The following is a 15,188-nucleotide window of genomic DNA, read 5'->3' as shown; positions in this document are numbered from 1 at the left end:
AAGCCAACGCAAACAGGTCCATCCTAGCCTTCTTCATTTCCATTTTAAAACTCACTCTACCCCTGACAACACCAACTTGAACTGTGAACAAATCCCGTTTGTGTCCAGACAGCTGTTCATTCCTCACAGTTCCACATGCCTGACCCATAGTGAATAAAGAAAAGATTCACAGCCAGAAGGAAAAGGAAGTTCTGCTTTCTAAATTTGGATATATGCCAAGCAACCCTCAAAAGAAAAGGAGGCTGGCTTTGGAAGATGTGTGTGTGTTGAACACAAGAAGCCTGAGGGCAATGTTTGCTTTGCTATTTTCTTCACGAGACCTTGGACCTTACGCCCTGTGGTACACAGGAAGGGAGGGAGTGAGGTATTGAGAGAGAACAGGAGAATTATAAAGTCGACCTCCAAAAATGTACCCGAAAGGCTGCAGTGGCAAAGAAGGATGGAAGGCCCTCTTAGATACCTGGTCTCAGTTGAAACATAAAGAAAGGGGGTAACAGGGTCTGCTTGGGCTGTTATTAGGAGAAAGAGGCAAAACAGAGACTAGAATTAATGATTTTAGATCATACGTGGTGGTTCACACCTGTAATCCCAGCACTTTGGGAGGCCAAGACGGGTGGATCACCTGAGGCTGGAAGTTGGAGACCAGCCTGACCAACAAGGAGAAACCCTGTCTCTACTAAAAATACACAATTAGCCAGGCGTGGTGGTAATCTCGCTGTAATCCCAGCTGCTCAGGAGGCTGAGGCAGGAGAACTGCTTCGATCCAGGAGGGGGAGGATGTGGTGAGGTGAGATCACACCATTGCACTCCAACCTGGGCAACAAGAGTCAAACTCTGTCTCAAAAAAAAAAAAAAAAAAAAAAAAAAAAGATTTTAATGACATCCCCTTCACTCAGTGGCTGAGTAAAGGGAATCTTTAGACATACAACTAGAGGAACATATCATCTCTTCATTCTGGTTGGCCCTCACCAGCCAGGGCAGGGCACTCATTCCTCTTCACTTGTGCAGGAGCAAGTAAAAGCTTCAGGGGCCAGATGTTTCCATATTAAACTGCACAGGAGACACAGAACGTGAGTGCTCCTTTCTCAACTCCCACCTCAGAACATAGAACATTATACGGTGCGTGCTGCAGAGTTAAATTAGAAAGTCTTCTTGATTATTCTTTCTGAGTGAACATACAAATGGACTTGATACTCACAATGGCCACGGCCCTAAAGGAAAACCTTCCTAATTTGTGAGCATGGTTCTTCCCAGATTTACCCCACAAGAGGCACAGGTGACAAGGATGGAAAGCCACTGAGATGAGGATGAGGGGTGGGTGTTGAGGCTCATTCACAAGAACACTATTGTCTTGAATCGTGAAAACATCTTAGAACAACTGTAAATCACTCATGTACGAAACATCTCCAAGGTCTCCCAAAAATATACAGACTCTTAAATGTTAAACTGAAAAGTGAGTGGTCTATTTAACTTCAGAATCTGTACACTTACAATACTGTACCTAGATGTATATTCTTTAACAGAATTTTAGATATAAAAAAAAATTCAATTTAAGTGAATTTGAAAACATTCTATCAGCCTGACTCTCTTAATGTATAGATCATAGAAAACAATGATTTTATGTTATTAGACCTAATCACATTATTTTAAACTGGATATACATCTTCATATAATACTTATTAAAAATTTTTTCTTTGAGAGTAGTGTTATTTGTTCATTTATATTTTATTTTAGTTTTCTAAAACATTTACACCTTTGCATTTTTCTCCTAAGGAAGTTGAAAGCAACAAGTTAAATATTCCACAGTTATTTGTATGAGAAGAATTTTTTTTTTTTTTTTTGAAGATGGAGTCTCACTCTGTCGCCCAGGCTGGAGTGCAGTGGCATAATCTTGGCTCACTGCAAACTCTGCCTCCCAGGTTCAAGCAATGGTCCCACCGCAACCTCCCAAGTAGCTGGGACTACAGGTGCATGCCTGGTAAACTTAAAGAAAAATTACAGAGATGGTGTTTTGTCATGCTGCCCAGGCTGGTCTCAAACTCCTCAGCTCATGCAAATCTCCCACCTTGAGCACATAAAGTGCTGAGATTACAGACATGTGCCACCGCATTCACTTAAGCCAAATGTATCCTAAAACATTGTGATAAAAACAAAAGATGGTAAGAAAATACAAAAAGATTGTGGAACACACACCTGTATTTTCTGGGTATTTTTTCATGAGTATTTTTATTCCTTGTATACGTTACATTTCAGAAATACGAAAAGACAAAATAATAGTGTGAATTCTGCTCACATCATTCATATATAGTTGTTGTGTAACAAAGAATTTTTCTGGTCTTTGTCCCTGATATCCGGGAGGGAAACTCTAGCCCTTGGAATTTCCAGGTGGCAGGAGTGGCTTTGCTGTCCAAGGAGGAGCTTTTCACACCACACTGTTTACAGCGACTGTGATGATGATTATGGTTATGATAACTCAGGATGGGGGCTGGAAAAATTAATAATATGAATAGAAGGTTGAGGCTCTGAGCCAAGACATCAGCCCAACCTCCCAAACTCTGGGCAGGGAAGGGGCTGGAGGTTAAGATCAACCCTGTAGTCAAAAAATCAATCCATCTTGCCTATGTAAGCAAAACCCTATAAAAACTCTGGCACTAAAGCACAGATAATAATGCACTTCTATGTGCTGAGTTCCCGAGGACACGGAGGCTTCCTGTTTGGGACCTTTCCAGATGTCACCGTATGAGTCTCTTCATTCGGCCGGTCCTGATTTGTCTCCTTTATAATATAACCTTAATCATATGTATAAGTCCATTGCTTTCTCAAGTTCAGTGAGGTACTCTAGGGAACTATCAAAAACTGAAGGGACCATGGAACCCCCAAATATGAAGGCAGTGGTCAGAGTGCAGGTGGCCTGGGAGCCTCAAGCTTGCAGCTGGCATCAGAAGAGAGTCCTGTGGAGAAGCATGCCTTCAGCGTCAAGTGCGTGAACTCCATGCTGACTCCAGGTCATCAGTGTCAGAACTGCATTACCAACTGAATTCATAAAAGGCATGATAGCTGCTAGGAACTGTACATGACACTCAGAGATTAGTACAGATTCTCAAGAAACTCAAATCTCTAGAAAATAAAAGAACACTTTACCTAAAAATGGCCAACACAATTGAATATTTGAGTGTAGAGTAGAGAAACGAATACAGAACTGCAAGGCTCCTGTGACCTGGAAGATTTCTTCTCTCTCTGATTTGTCTAGCTTTGTTTTACTAATCTGTTAAGATATTTTAATTTTACGCAGGTAGCTTTTTGTTCCCTTAAATCTTTAAAAATAGATTTTTTAAAGGAGGTTTTTTCCCTCCTATAACACCCAACACCTACATGTAATGCTTTCTATTTACCAAGTAGTATTCATATAATTACATTAAATTTGGCATCTGGGTAGACTTTAACTCTTGGTGGTGGTGGTGATGATGTTTAAATGACAGAGGCCTTACCTTTTATTCCTAACAACAAACACAGTGCCTGATATCTAGCAGGTACTTTAAGAAATCACCTGCTAAATTAAACTACTGCAAAACCTAGGTGGTCAGAAAGAGGGAGATGGGCCTTGAGTTCCAGCTTTTAAGGACTGTAATGGGCTATTTGAAATAAAAGTCCCAAAAGTATAAATAGCACACAGGCAGACAAACAGAGATTGTGAGTGATAAATAACAGTAAGAGGGAGATTGGCGATGTATTGCCCAACACCTTAGATGGCCATGCTCAAATAAAAATACGGTTTTATTTGATGAGATCCAGAGATAAGGTGTCTGAGTCATTTGAAGTGATCAAATCGAAGCTTTGGCACACATTGTGAATGGGCGATGCACTATCCACTATTTTTTCTTTTAATCTATTGAGTAAAAGTAGAATGGAAATGTTTACTGAAGACATGTTCACAGTTAGGGGGAAAAAGAATTCCAGCCTCCCTTTGCTGTAGGGATAAACAAATTCAGAAGAGTGGGATAGGAGTCAGTCAGGTATTGCAGACAAGAGGGGACGCAGGGAAAATATTACTTTTTCTGTGAAATCGTTAGCGTTCTCAAGTATCTAATCTTTGTTCTTCACTGGTAAAACAGAGATAACAAACATCTCCTAGAACTTAGTTGGTGTTGCCAAATTGGCTAATTAGTAGAGAGGAGGTTTTGCCTTGTTGGCCAGGCTGGTCGCCATCTCTTGATCTCAAGTAAACCGCCCACCTCAGCCTCCCAAAGCGCTGGGATTACAGGCGTGAGCCACTGTGCCCAGCCATATTCAAGATAAAATTAAGCATTCATGTTGAGACACATTCATAATGTGGCAAGGTAAAGGTTCAGGAACTGCAGGCGATTGAGAGGACGGCCATGACCAGGGTGATGATCACAGTATTGATCATCATCACTGCTCTTCTACTCATGGAGTTTTCTCCCACTTACGGAGTTTAAGCCCTAAGCCTACTACAACACAGAGTGAAAGAGAGCAGCGTCATACAACTGGAGGCAGGATACCCTGCTAAACAAGAGTGAAATGGAGACCTGAATGACGCTCCAGGGCAGTGGGAAGGGAAGACTTGCGAGGCTTTTGGAAGAGAATCTTCAAGACAGGCGCATTCATGAGAGTTGGGGGTGCCAGAAAGAGTAAGAGAGGGCGGACTTGCAGTGGACTACAGTTTCCTGTCTGGCTACATGTGCGTAGGGTAGAATCTCAGGACCAGCGGAGCCCACACGCTCAGTGTGATTCTCCTAGATCGCTTAACGTCAGGCTGTGCATTTTAAGAGCTGAGAACTGTTTCCTAACTCTGCCTCTTGCCTACCTTACATTATTATTCCTGGCTTCTGCTATCCATGGCCAGCCTGAGAACCTGCCATAATCAACGCACAGTCAAAGCTGTCCTGCCTGACGCTTTCAGATCGGTTTCCTGCTCATAGGGAACACAGTTTTCTTTTTTCTCACCTGTTTCTTGATGGTCTTACTCAAACGCTTTCAACACCAGAGCAACCCCATTATGGAGATAGAAGAGTTGTGTAGGAACATGTCTATATGGAGAGTTTGTTCTTATTTATGTTGTTTTCCTGCTGTTTGCAGATTCTGAGTCACAAACAAAGGTGAGGGAATTGGTTCCATCTTACCTGAGAAGCTTCCCAGTCTGGGCGCGGTCACATCCCCACCATCATGGATCTCAAGGGAGTCCCAGTTCTGCTCCGTGGCAAAACTGATCACTTGAATCTACCAAACCATAACATGAAGTTAATATTTATTTTTGGCTTAACAAAATTAGTCCAACCAGATGGGGTACTGGGGCTTTTCACGATTAAGGTTTGTATGTATGTATGTATGTATGTATGTAGGTAGGTAGGTAGGTATGTGTATATATGGACACATTTTTTTAAAAAAAACATAAAAAAACAATTTTTCTTTTTCTTTTTTAGATGGAGGCTTGCTCTGTTTCCCAGGCTCAAGTACAGTGCTGCAATCTCAGCTCACTGCAACCTCTGCCTCCCAGGTTCAAGTGATTCTCTTGCCTCAGCCTCCCAAGTAGCTGGGATTACAGGTGCCCCCCACCATGCCCTGCTAGTTTTTCTATTTTTAGTAGAGATGAAGTTTCACCATGCTGGCCAGGCTGGTCTCAAACTCCCGACTTCAAGTGATTGGCCTGCCCCGGCCTTCCAAAATGCTGGGATTATAGGCATGAGCCACTGTGCCCGGCAGAAAAGACAATTTCTACAAATGGTACTTTTGATATTTTTTATTCTAAAAAATTGATTGTGTATTCAAAATGTAGAAAAATGATTATAAATATTTTGTAGAAATAGTAAGAGAAACAGAGGATATATATTTTAAATAACCAATATAAAAGGAAAAAAGAAGGTTAAAAAAAAGAGAAGGAAAGAAAGAAAGAACAAAAGAATGAAAGAAGGAACCACAGACCCTGGCTGAGCCTGTGGTAGACCCTGGACTTGAAGGACTCACCTGAATTCCCGAGCCCTCCGTAACGATGATCTTCCATACGCAGTTCAGGTTGTTGCCGTATGGCTCAGGGTAGCCAGGGGACAGGATTGTCCCTCTTCGTTGAGTGAAATTGCCACTGCATGGTACTAAAAAACAGAACCATATGTATTGAAGTAAAGTGCCAGGGGGACAGCATTGACACGGCATGTGGTTTTCTTTGGCTGTATGATCAGACAGTAAGAGAAAATGTACATTAACTATATGGTAAATTGCATTTTTTTTTTTTTGAGACGGAGTTTCGCTCTTGTTACCCAGGCTGGAGTGCAATGGCGCGATCTCGGCTCACCGCAACCTCCGCCTCCTGGGTTCAGGCAATTCTCCTGCCTCAGCCTCCTGAGTAGATGGGATTTCAGGCACGCAACACCATGCCCAGCTAATTTTTTTTTGTATTTTTAGTAGAGACGGGGTTTCACCATGTTGACCAGGATGGTCTCGATCTCTCCACCTCGTGATCCACCCGCCTCGGCCTCCCAAAGTGCTGGGATTACAGGCTTGAGCCACCGCACCCGGCCGTTAAATTGCATTTTGAGCCTAGGAAAAATTTAGTATATTCTCTTTGAAATTAGCAATATAATTGATTATTACCTGTTATGCTACTAAGTTACAGATCTTGAGTCTATAAATAAATCTATTCAAGTTTTCCAAGAAGGGATGGCATCTAATCACGGGATCTCCAAAGTGAATTCTATTTAGAATAATTTACCTACTGTAATTTAAGGAACTTGGCAGAGTCTTCTCTTCTCCATGCAGACACGAATCTCCAAATGATATTAATGGTATTTATGAGCAAATTCAGAAGAAGAGGCACTTAAAATGTACAAATCATTCAAGTGCTAATCATAATCGTGCTACAGTTTTCCACACAAAATGAAGCAAGTAAACTATAACCAACAGGGTCATTGTTATTCAGGCTGCATTTACCTATTACTTTTCAAACATTCATCAGCACCAATTTATTAAAAGGATATTACACAAGTAATACGGCAAATCAACATGATAATGATTTTTTACCAACACGAAATTATGTCCTATACCCGTGACTTTAGAGTTGGTGTGTACTTCAGAAATATGGAGGAAAACATGCCTTATCTTTGTTAAGATGATGAGTTGTTTTATGAAACACAATACTTTTTAGGGTTTAGCTACTAACTCAATTATTTCCCATGAAACAAATTGCCCTTTATATAGGTCATGAGCTGGATGGATGTACATAGCCCGAACAGAACAGGAAAGGCTTTGGCACAGACGTGTAGTTCTGGTGAGCAGCCCCGTGCCCAAGAGCGCTGCTTAGGGACACCGCTTACCCACACAGCTGGGGATGGTGTCGTTCCACTGTGCCAAGGCGTTGGGCACAGACTGGCAGTGGAGCGCCGTGGAACCCTGAAGCAGGTATCCCGGGTTACACTCGAATCGGACGATGGAGCCTGCTGAGAACTCAGAACCAATTCTCCTTCCGTATCTGGGCTCGGGGACTGAGCTGCACTGCGTGTCACTGGTCCGAGGAACAGCTAGGAGCAAAACACAGAGCACAGGGGTCTGTATCTCCATCAGCAAGCCGGGACATCGTGTGCAAAGTGGGTCTAAGGTGGGACCAAGGAGAGCTGCTGCAGACACAGAAGTTAATCAGGACTCCAAAGTCGCTATAGAGAAGGATTTGAGGAGCACTTTGCCAGCAGCCCTTCATTCTCAGACCACCTCAGGGTCATTTCAGATAAGGAAAATGGCATAAAAAGACTCAGTGCCTTACGAGGACTGACGAACATTCAGGTGATTAAATTTAATCATCCTGCTAGTGATGATGAGATGACGAACATGTGCTTTTCCTCACAGGTCTCTGAGCCTAATGAGAAAAAGCTACCAAATGAAGGATTGGTTATAATATGGCCACTGTGATGCAATAACAATCTAAAAATAAAAGTACCATCGATCCAGCATTCCTAATTGTGTATACTTCTCTAAAGGAATTTAAACTGGGATCCCAAAGAAATGTCTGTACTCTCATGTTCACTGTAGCATTCTTCAAAACAGTCAAGACATGCAAACAACCTGAATGACCATCATCAGATGAAGAGGTAAAGAAAACATGGAGTAGATACTCCGTGGAATACGATATAGCCTTGAAAGAGAAGAAAATCCTGTTATTTGTAATAAGACAGATGAAACTTGAGGACATCATGCTACATGAAATCAGCCAGTCACAGAAGGACAAATACTTTATGATTCTACTTATCCAGGGATATCTAAAGTAGTAGAACTCAAAGAACCAGAGAGATTCACAATGGGAGCTACCGGGGGCTGGGGAACAGGAAAATGGGAAGTTACTGTTTGACAGGTATAACGTTTCCGTTACCTAAAGGGAGTATGTCCTGGAGATCGTCTACAGCATGGCGGTGAAAGTTAAGAGGGTACATTTTCCAGTGAGAACACCAGTTCCAAGGGCAATCAAGTTGCTTTCGGTCCCCTAGGATAAGCCCAAATCTATTAACAAGCTCTGGTGAGCACATGGTGGTTCACGCCTGTAATCCCAGTACTTCGGGGGGCCGAGGCGGGCAGATCACCTGAGGTCAGGAGTTCGAGAGCAGCCTGGCCAACATGGTGAAATCCTGTCTCTACTAAAAACACACAAAATTAGCCAGGTGTGGTGACAGGCACCTATAATCCCAGATACTCGGGAGGCTGAGGCAGGAGAATCACACTGTACTTCAGCCTGGGCGGCAGATTGAGACTCTGTCTCTAAAAAAGTTAAAAAAATAATAATAAAAAATAATTTTAAAAAAAGTCTCTCCAGTTCTCTCTTGATGAGACTTTCCTGGGCTCTATAATAATTGGTGGCCTTCATTGCTACAGCAAGTGAAAACCTAAGCGTGTGGAAAGATGTATGTATGTCTCGTGGTCTTTGCATGGTGAGTACTGACAGGTGAGTATCAGTACGACACAGGGGGTGAGATAACTACTCAGGTTGTATGGCAGAAATTACCACCTACAGGAGATAGTCCTGTTTATAAAATGGGGTGGGAGATAAAGATGAAAAAATACTTCAGCTGGCTAAGGGGCCCGCCACACCAGGCAAACTCTGAAAATAGTTACACACTTCAAAAGTTGTATATTTTGTTTTTGTCCTCTGCAATGAAAAAGACAGTACTTAGGCACTGTCTCTGGAATTCCATTCTTCCCGGTCCTTGTATCTCTTGAACCAAATGCACAGTCCTTTAACAGAAAGTACTCATGTACTCATTTTCTCTTAAAATAATCCTTTTATCTTCCAACAGCTTTTTCTAACACACTGGAATCTGTTTTATTTATTTATTTTTTCACTGAACCAGAACAACAACAGACATAATTTGGGTAACTGCTGCTGGGGAAGCAGTTACATGGAAATTGGCAGATTGTTTTGATTAAACGACGTTCCAATTCGGTGTTGAGATATTTTCTATCAGAAGGCAAAATTCATAAAAGTGTCTACCTTTTAAGAGCACTGATGTAGAAAATAATTAATGATTTATCAGAATCATTCTTTTCCAAGCTAAAAATGAAATACAGAATAACTATAATATTCTATTACAGGTTGAGTATCCTTTATCTGAAATGTTTGGTGTTTCAGATTTTAAATTCTTCTAGATTTTGGAATATTTGCATAAACATAATGACGTATCTTAGGGATGGGACTCAAGTCTAAACATGAAATTCATTTATGTCTAATATACAGCTCCTACACTTGCTTCACCCTTGCTAAGATGATGAGCTGCTTTATGAAACAATAGTCGTCAGGGTTTGGCTGCTACTCAATTGTTTCCCATAAAACAAGTTGCCCTTTAAATGGGTCCCAAGCCAGAGGGATTTACGTAACCTGGAAAGAAGCACCAGAAGCAGCTCTTTGGCACTGCAGAGAACTTCTGGTAGGCCGCCATTTTATACAATATTTTATATTTTAAAATATAAATAAAATATTTTAAATAATGTGCATGTATTCAAAATATAAATAAAATATTTTAAATAATGTTGTGCGTGAGTGATGGCAGCACCTTCTATTGTGATCTGTCCATCACGTGAGGTCAGGTGTGGAATTTTTCATTTGTGGATGTCATGTTGGTGCTCAAAATATTTCAGATTTTGGAGCATTCTGGATTTTGGATATTCACACTAGGGATGTTCAATCCATTTAACAAAATATTTGAAATTATTTTTGTCGTGTTTGTATGTCTGAGTATTTTGTTAGTTAGACTTGAATAATGGCAATATACATCTCTCTCTCTTTCTCTCTATCTATCTATCTATCTATCTCCCACAGAGGCTTCCACAATCACCTCAAGGATCTTCTAAACAATGCAGAACTATTGCCCGTGGTAGTTTCTCTACTGATGCTGGATTACTTAGAAAATGCCTGCTATTGTAGAAAAGGTTCTACTTGCCTAAGAGGCTTCAGATACTGCACCTTTCACTTGTATATTTGAGAGCTATACAAAATATCTGTGTATCTCAGAGATACAGGGTATCATTATCATTTCAAGTTCTCAAAATAAGGAGAAATACAGCACCAAGAGTCATCTGGACACAAGTCACTGTTAACTTTCTTCATGAAGTTTACACTGTTCTATTTTCAAGGAAATGACAATAAATGAATAATACCTGCAAGTAGATAAAATTTCAAAAATTTCTTTTTAGAGGAAGAAGTTTGAAAAGTGAAGAGACCAATTTTAAGGATTTGAGAAAGCAGCACAGGGAAAAGCTGTGGGACTGAGACATCGCAGCCCCACGGAATGTCGGTGAGGGGTGGACGGAAGGTGGACGGCGCTCTCCCTCTTCCCCGCCAGTCCTCTGGCTCTGCCCCTTCACCTGGACATTTCAGACAGCATCGGAGAGAAATTCTATTCTCCATCGTCATTATTCTCTGTCTTTTAGTAAACGTTTCACACTGCTGTGAAGCAAAACTGAAATCAGCCCAGTGGAAAAGTGAACAGGAGTGAGGTCAGCCTGGAACAGAGGGTGCTCAACAGAATGACTGACTTCTCGGGCCAGACACCCGTGTTTCTTCGGAGACAGAAGTCCCTCTCTGGGGCTTTGGCAGTGCTGAAAGCGGGAAGCACTGTGAATGTGTGCACCCCTGTCAGGGGGAAAGCTGGAAGCCCAGTGCCACAGGTTTTCTGATCATGTCAACACCACAAATGCTCTAAGCCACAGATACGTGCTGCTCCTCTACTGCCCCTCTGTTACAGTCGATGTGAAAACCACAGCAACAGTAAAATCAATCTGAATGAATGTAGGATTCACTTGCAATCCCTAAGTGAAGCAGTTTATTACTCTCTCATGGTTGAAAATTCAGGTTTGACAAGCCACTACTAGTCAGTGAATTAAAACATGTATCACTGAATTCCAAGCAAAATTTTACATTCATTCTTATTTGTACAATGTATGCATTTTAGAAGTGCTTGATACAAATATGAGTTTTTAGAGATGGAAAACCAACTAAACCTTAAAATTCATACTATTTTAAAAGAAGAAACCAAGAGAAAAATCAATCAAAACATGTGTCTGCCTGCCCAGAAAAAACCTCAAGTAAATAAACTCTTAATCTACATCTTTCCTGTCCAAACTATTGGATAGGAAACATTTTTTTCTGTGAGAGAAAAAAAAAATCTGTGTTTATAGCTCTGTTTATTTTCAGGAGACCATATGATTATTATTATTATTTATTTTTTGTGTGTGTGAGGTGAAGTCTCATTCTGTTGCCCAGGCTGGAGTACAGTGGAGCAATCTAGGCTCACTGCAACCTCCACCTCCGGAGTCAAGCAATTCTCTTGCCTCAGCCTCCCAATTAGCTGGGACTACAGGCACATGCCACCACACTCAGCCATTTTTTTCTTTTTTTTTTTTTTTTTGTATTTTTCGTAGAGATAGGGTTTCACCGTGTTGGCCAGGCTGGTCTCGAACGCCTAAGCACAGACAATCTGCTGGCCTTGGCCTCTGCTTGGACAACAGGCGTGAGCCACCATGCCTGGCCTAACTAACTGTATTTCCACAAAAGCTAAACAGACCAAGTCTTTCCAGGAGAAGACCCTGGAAGAAAAAAAGCCTTGAGCTCCTGGGCCTAGGAGGCAGGTGCTGCTTCAGGTGAGGAGCCTGGGAAAGAAGAACCCAGGTTAGAGACGGTGACGCCGAAAACATGACTTGGAAAGAAAACGTCCTGGCCAACTGACATTTATAAGCTGGGCACCGCAGCGGAGGTTCAATATACAAATAAGGTTTCCTTTTCTCTTTGAAAGGCACAGGAAATCCCTACAGTTTACTAATTTTGGTGTTAGTATGTTATCTGGAAGGAAATGAAAGCAGCACTGAATTCTACATTGAACCAAGTAAGAGAAGCAGGCTCTTGATGAAAACAGCCACTCAAAAACACAAGGCAATCGACGAAAGCGGAACCGAGGAGGTACTCTCCACCAGGAAGGTTCACCCGAGGGGTGCGGGAGAAGACAAGGGGGGCTGGCAGCTGTGACCGCCCGGCCTTAAATCCACAGGCGCCTCGGGGAAGCGGGAAGGAAGAGAAGAAGTAGGCTTTGCCTCCCTTGGCCTCTGTTGTCGTGAAGATTGATTCTAATGTTGAAAGACAAGAAATACCAGCCAAAGCGAAGTCTCTAAACGCAACGTAATTACTGAATAGCAAAGAATCAATGGCCTCTTCTCATCCTGGTAGCAGCAGGCTGTGCTGGACTTACTAAGAATCGGGTTGTGTGATGTGTGGCTTCTGTGTTGTCCTAAGACTATGTTGACTTTCGGTTTAACTTATTTTCTGTGAAATGGCAAGGCTCCCTAAACGTGTATAACCACAGCCAATCATGCAGGTTCTGCTGGTCCCTGCTTGGTGGTACAAGGCCAGGGAACTCAGAAGGCAGAGGGAAGGCTACAGGAGTCCCCTCCACTGGGAACACTCAGGGAATTCCCGGGAGCTAAGAAACAGGTATAAAACACTTTCTGCATGATGTCAAAAAGCAAAGGTACAAAGCTGAACATGTTCAACATTTAAAACCAAGAATTATGTATCTCCTACGTCGGCAAGAAAGCTTGCTTATGCAAGGAAAAAATCTAATCATGGTTGAGAGTTAAGATATTAACACTGTCAGAGGTATTTGATCCAGACTGACTCCATCTTCAACAGGGGCTAAGTAAAAATGAGCCTGAGACCTGCTGGGCTAAATTCCCAGGAGGTCAGGTGTTCTCCATCACAAGATGAGACAGGAGGTGAGCACAGGGTACAGGTCACAAAGACCTTGATGAAAGAAGGATGCTGTAAAGAAGCGGGTCAAAATCCACCAAAACCAAGATGGTGACTAAAGTGACCTCTGGTTGTCCTCACTGCTCACTATATGCTAATTATAATATATTAGCATGCCGAAAGACACTCCCATCAGTGCCATGACAATTTACAAATGCCATGGCAATGTCAGGAAGTTACCCTAAAGGGTCTAAAAAGAGGAGAAACCCTCAGTTCCAGGAATTGCCTACCCCTTTTCCAGAAAATTCATGAATAATCCGCTCCTCATTTAGCATCTGATCAAGAAATAACAGCAAGTATAAGCAGCTGAGTGGCCCATGCCGCTGCTCTATGGAATAGCCATTCTTTATTCCTCTACTTTCCTAATAAACTAACTTTCACTTTACTCTATGGACTCACCCCCAATTCTTTCTTGTGAGAGATCCAAGAACCCTCTCTTGTGGTCTGGAATGGGACCCCTTTCTGGTAACAAAACCATTACAGATACTCTTGTACTTTGGGAGGGAAATAATGAGATTTCTTTTCATACCAGCTTCACCATAGCTTTTGCTTCTAAATTCTATCTGATTATATCACAGCTGAGGAAGTGGTTGCTGATTCAGACGGGGATGAAAGGTTGGGCTGGCAGGACTCCTACCTGAGCCACAGCTGCAAACTGCTCCATTATCACTGCAACAGGCTGGTAATAGAAGGTCACTGATCTCGGTCTCCATGCCACTCCTTACATAACAGGAGACCGGTGAGTGCTTCAATCCTGGCAAAGTGGATAATGACCATGCCGGTTCATTCAGTGATACCAAACAAAAGAGAAGCTCCTTCCAAGTGCAGGCTCACCATGGATACATCCATGCTGAAGGGTTATCCAGTGTTTCATTCAAAAGGTCACTCACCACAGCCTTCTCTGCAGTGCCCCATGACCTAACTCACATCTTCTCTCAAACTTTCCAAATGTACCCTTCTAACCCCAAGCAGTGTGGAAAACAAACAAAAACCCAGCAAATGCGTAGGTTAACTAGAACAGTGCATTAGAAAGCCTGTATACTAACATTTCTTCACAAGTTCAGAAAGATGGTAACATCATCATCAATCATGTCTTGACATCATAAACCAGAATGACGCGGAGAGGTGGACAGCAGCGGGCTAGAGACCATGATCTGTGTGTGTCTGGAGTCACACTCACAATTTTTGCACCCTGACGCTGCTGCTAACATGTTTCACTGCAGTCCCCGGCAGCTCTTTATAACAGAACTGTGTCTGTTAACAGGGGTTAGATATCCTATAACCATAGACATCATAAAGTCTCTGTGCAATTTGAAGCTGTAATAATTTACGGAAGAATGAAGCTGTAAGTGGTATGTGAAAGCAGTATTCAGAAAGTTTTTATACAATAGAGTTCCAATAATTTTAGGCTTCAATGTAACTACTGTCTCAAGAAGCAATGTTCAATTTAACTTTTCATATGTATTAAAAAGTTATTGCTACTGAGCCATTTGTAAGTTGCATTTATTTTAGTTCTTTAATTCCAAAATAACTTAGTTTTGATAAAAGACATCAATTTTTTTCCATAAGCACACTAGTGGGAACAAAGCAAGAGAAGGAGGCATAATAGAATTTTATAAAATATTAAGGATGCTAGAATCATTATATATTCTTGAGCACAAGGGAAACAAATTTCTTCCATAAATGATGTTCTTTTCTACTTTTCTCTATCTTTGACATGTTAGTGATAATGTATTACTTTAAATAAGCATGATTTTTAAAATACATGCCTTCAAAGGACAGTGTTCGAATATAAGGTATCAGGGTATTTGCATGCAGTATGTTATCTAATGATATGATGTATTTTATAATCTTTATCAAAAAACAAAGAAAGCTCCTTGTAAAGGAAGACAAGGTCAAT

General features: G+C 41.6%; 1 protein-coding gene across 3 annotated transcripts in view; it reads right to left on the bottom strand.

Moving 5' to 3' along the window:
• The window catches only part of CSMD1 (CUB and Sushi multiple domains 1), a 2,098,967-nt gene that overhangs the window by 305,838 nt on the left and 1,777,941 nt on the right, over positions 1-15,188 (bottom strand). For all 3 annotated transcript variants that reach the window (XM_003940706.3, XM_074384178.1, XM_074384179.1), the window contains 3 exons: positions 7,326-7,529; positions 5,983-6,107; positions 5,142-5,238 (listed from right to left, as the gene is read on the bottom strand). In XM_003940706.3, coding sequence (XP_003940755.2) covers positions 5,142-5,238; positions 5,983-6,107; positions 7,326-7,529 — 426 coding nt within the window. The remainder of the gene's footprint in view (positions 1-5,141; positions 5,239-5,982; positions 6,108-7,325; positions 7,530-15,188) is intronic.

The sequence above is a fragment of the Saimiri boliviensis genome, chromosome 13 (genome assembly GCF_048565385.1).
Source record: "Saimiri boliviensis isolate mSaiBol1 chromosome 13, mSaiBol1.pri, whole genome shotgun sequence".
NCBI classification, from domain to species: Eukaryota; Metazoa; Chordata; class Mammalia; order Primates; family Cebidae; genus Saimiri; species Saimiri boliviensis.
The sequence above is the reverse complement of the archived record's forward strand: the minus strand, read 5'-3'. Positions and strand labels throughout refer to the sequence as shown.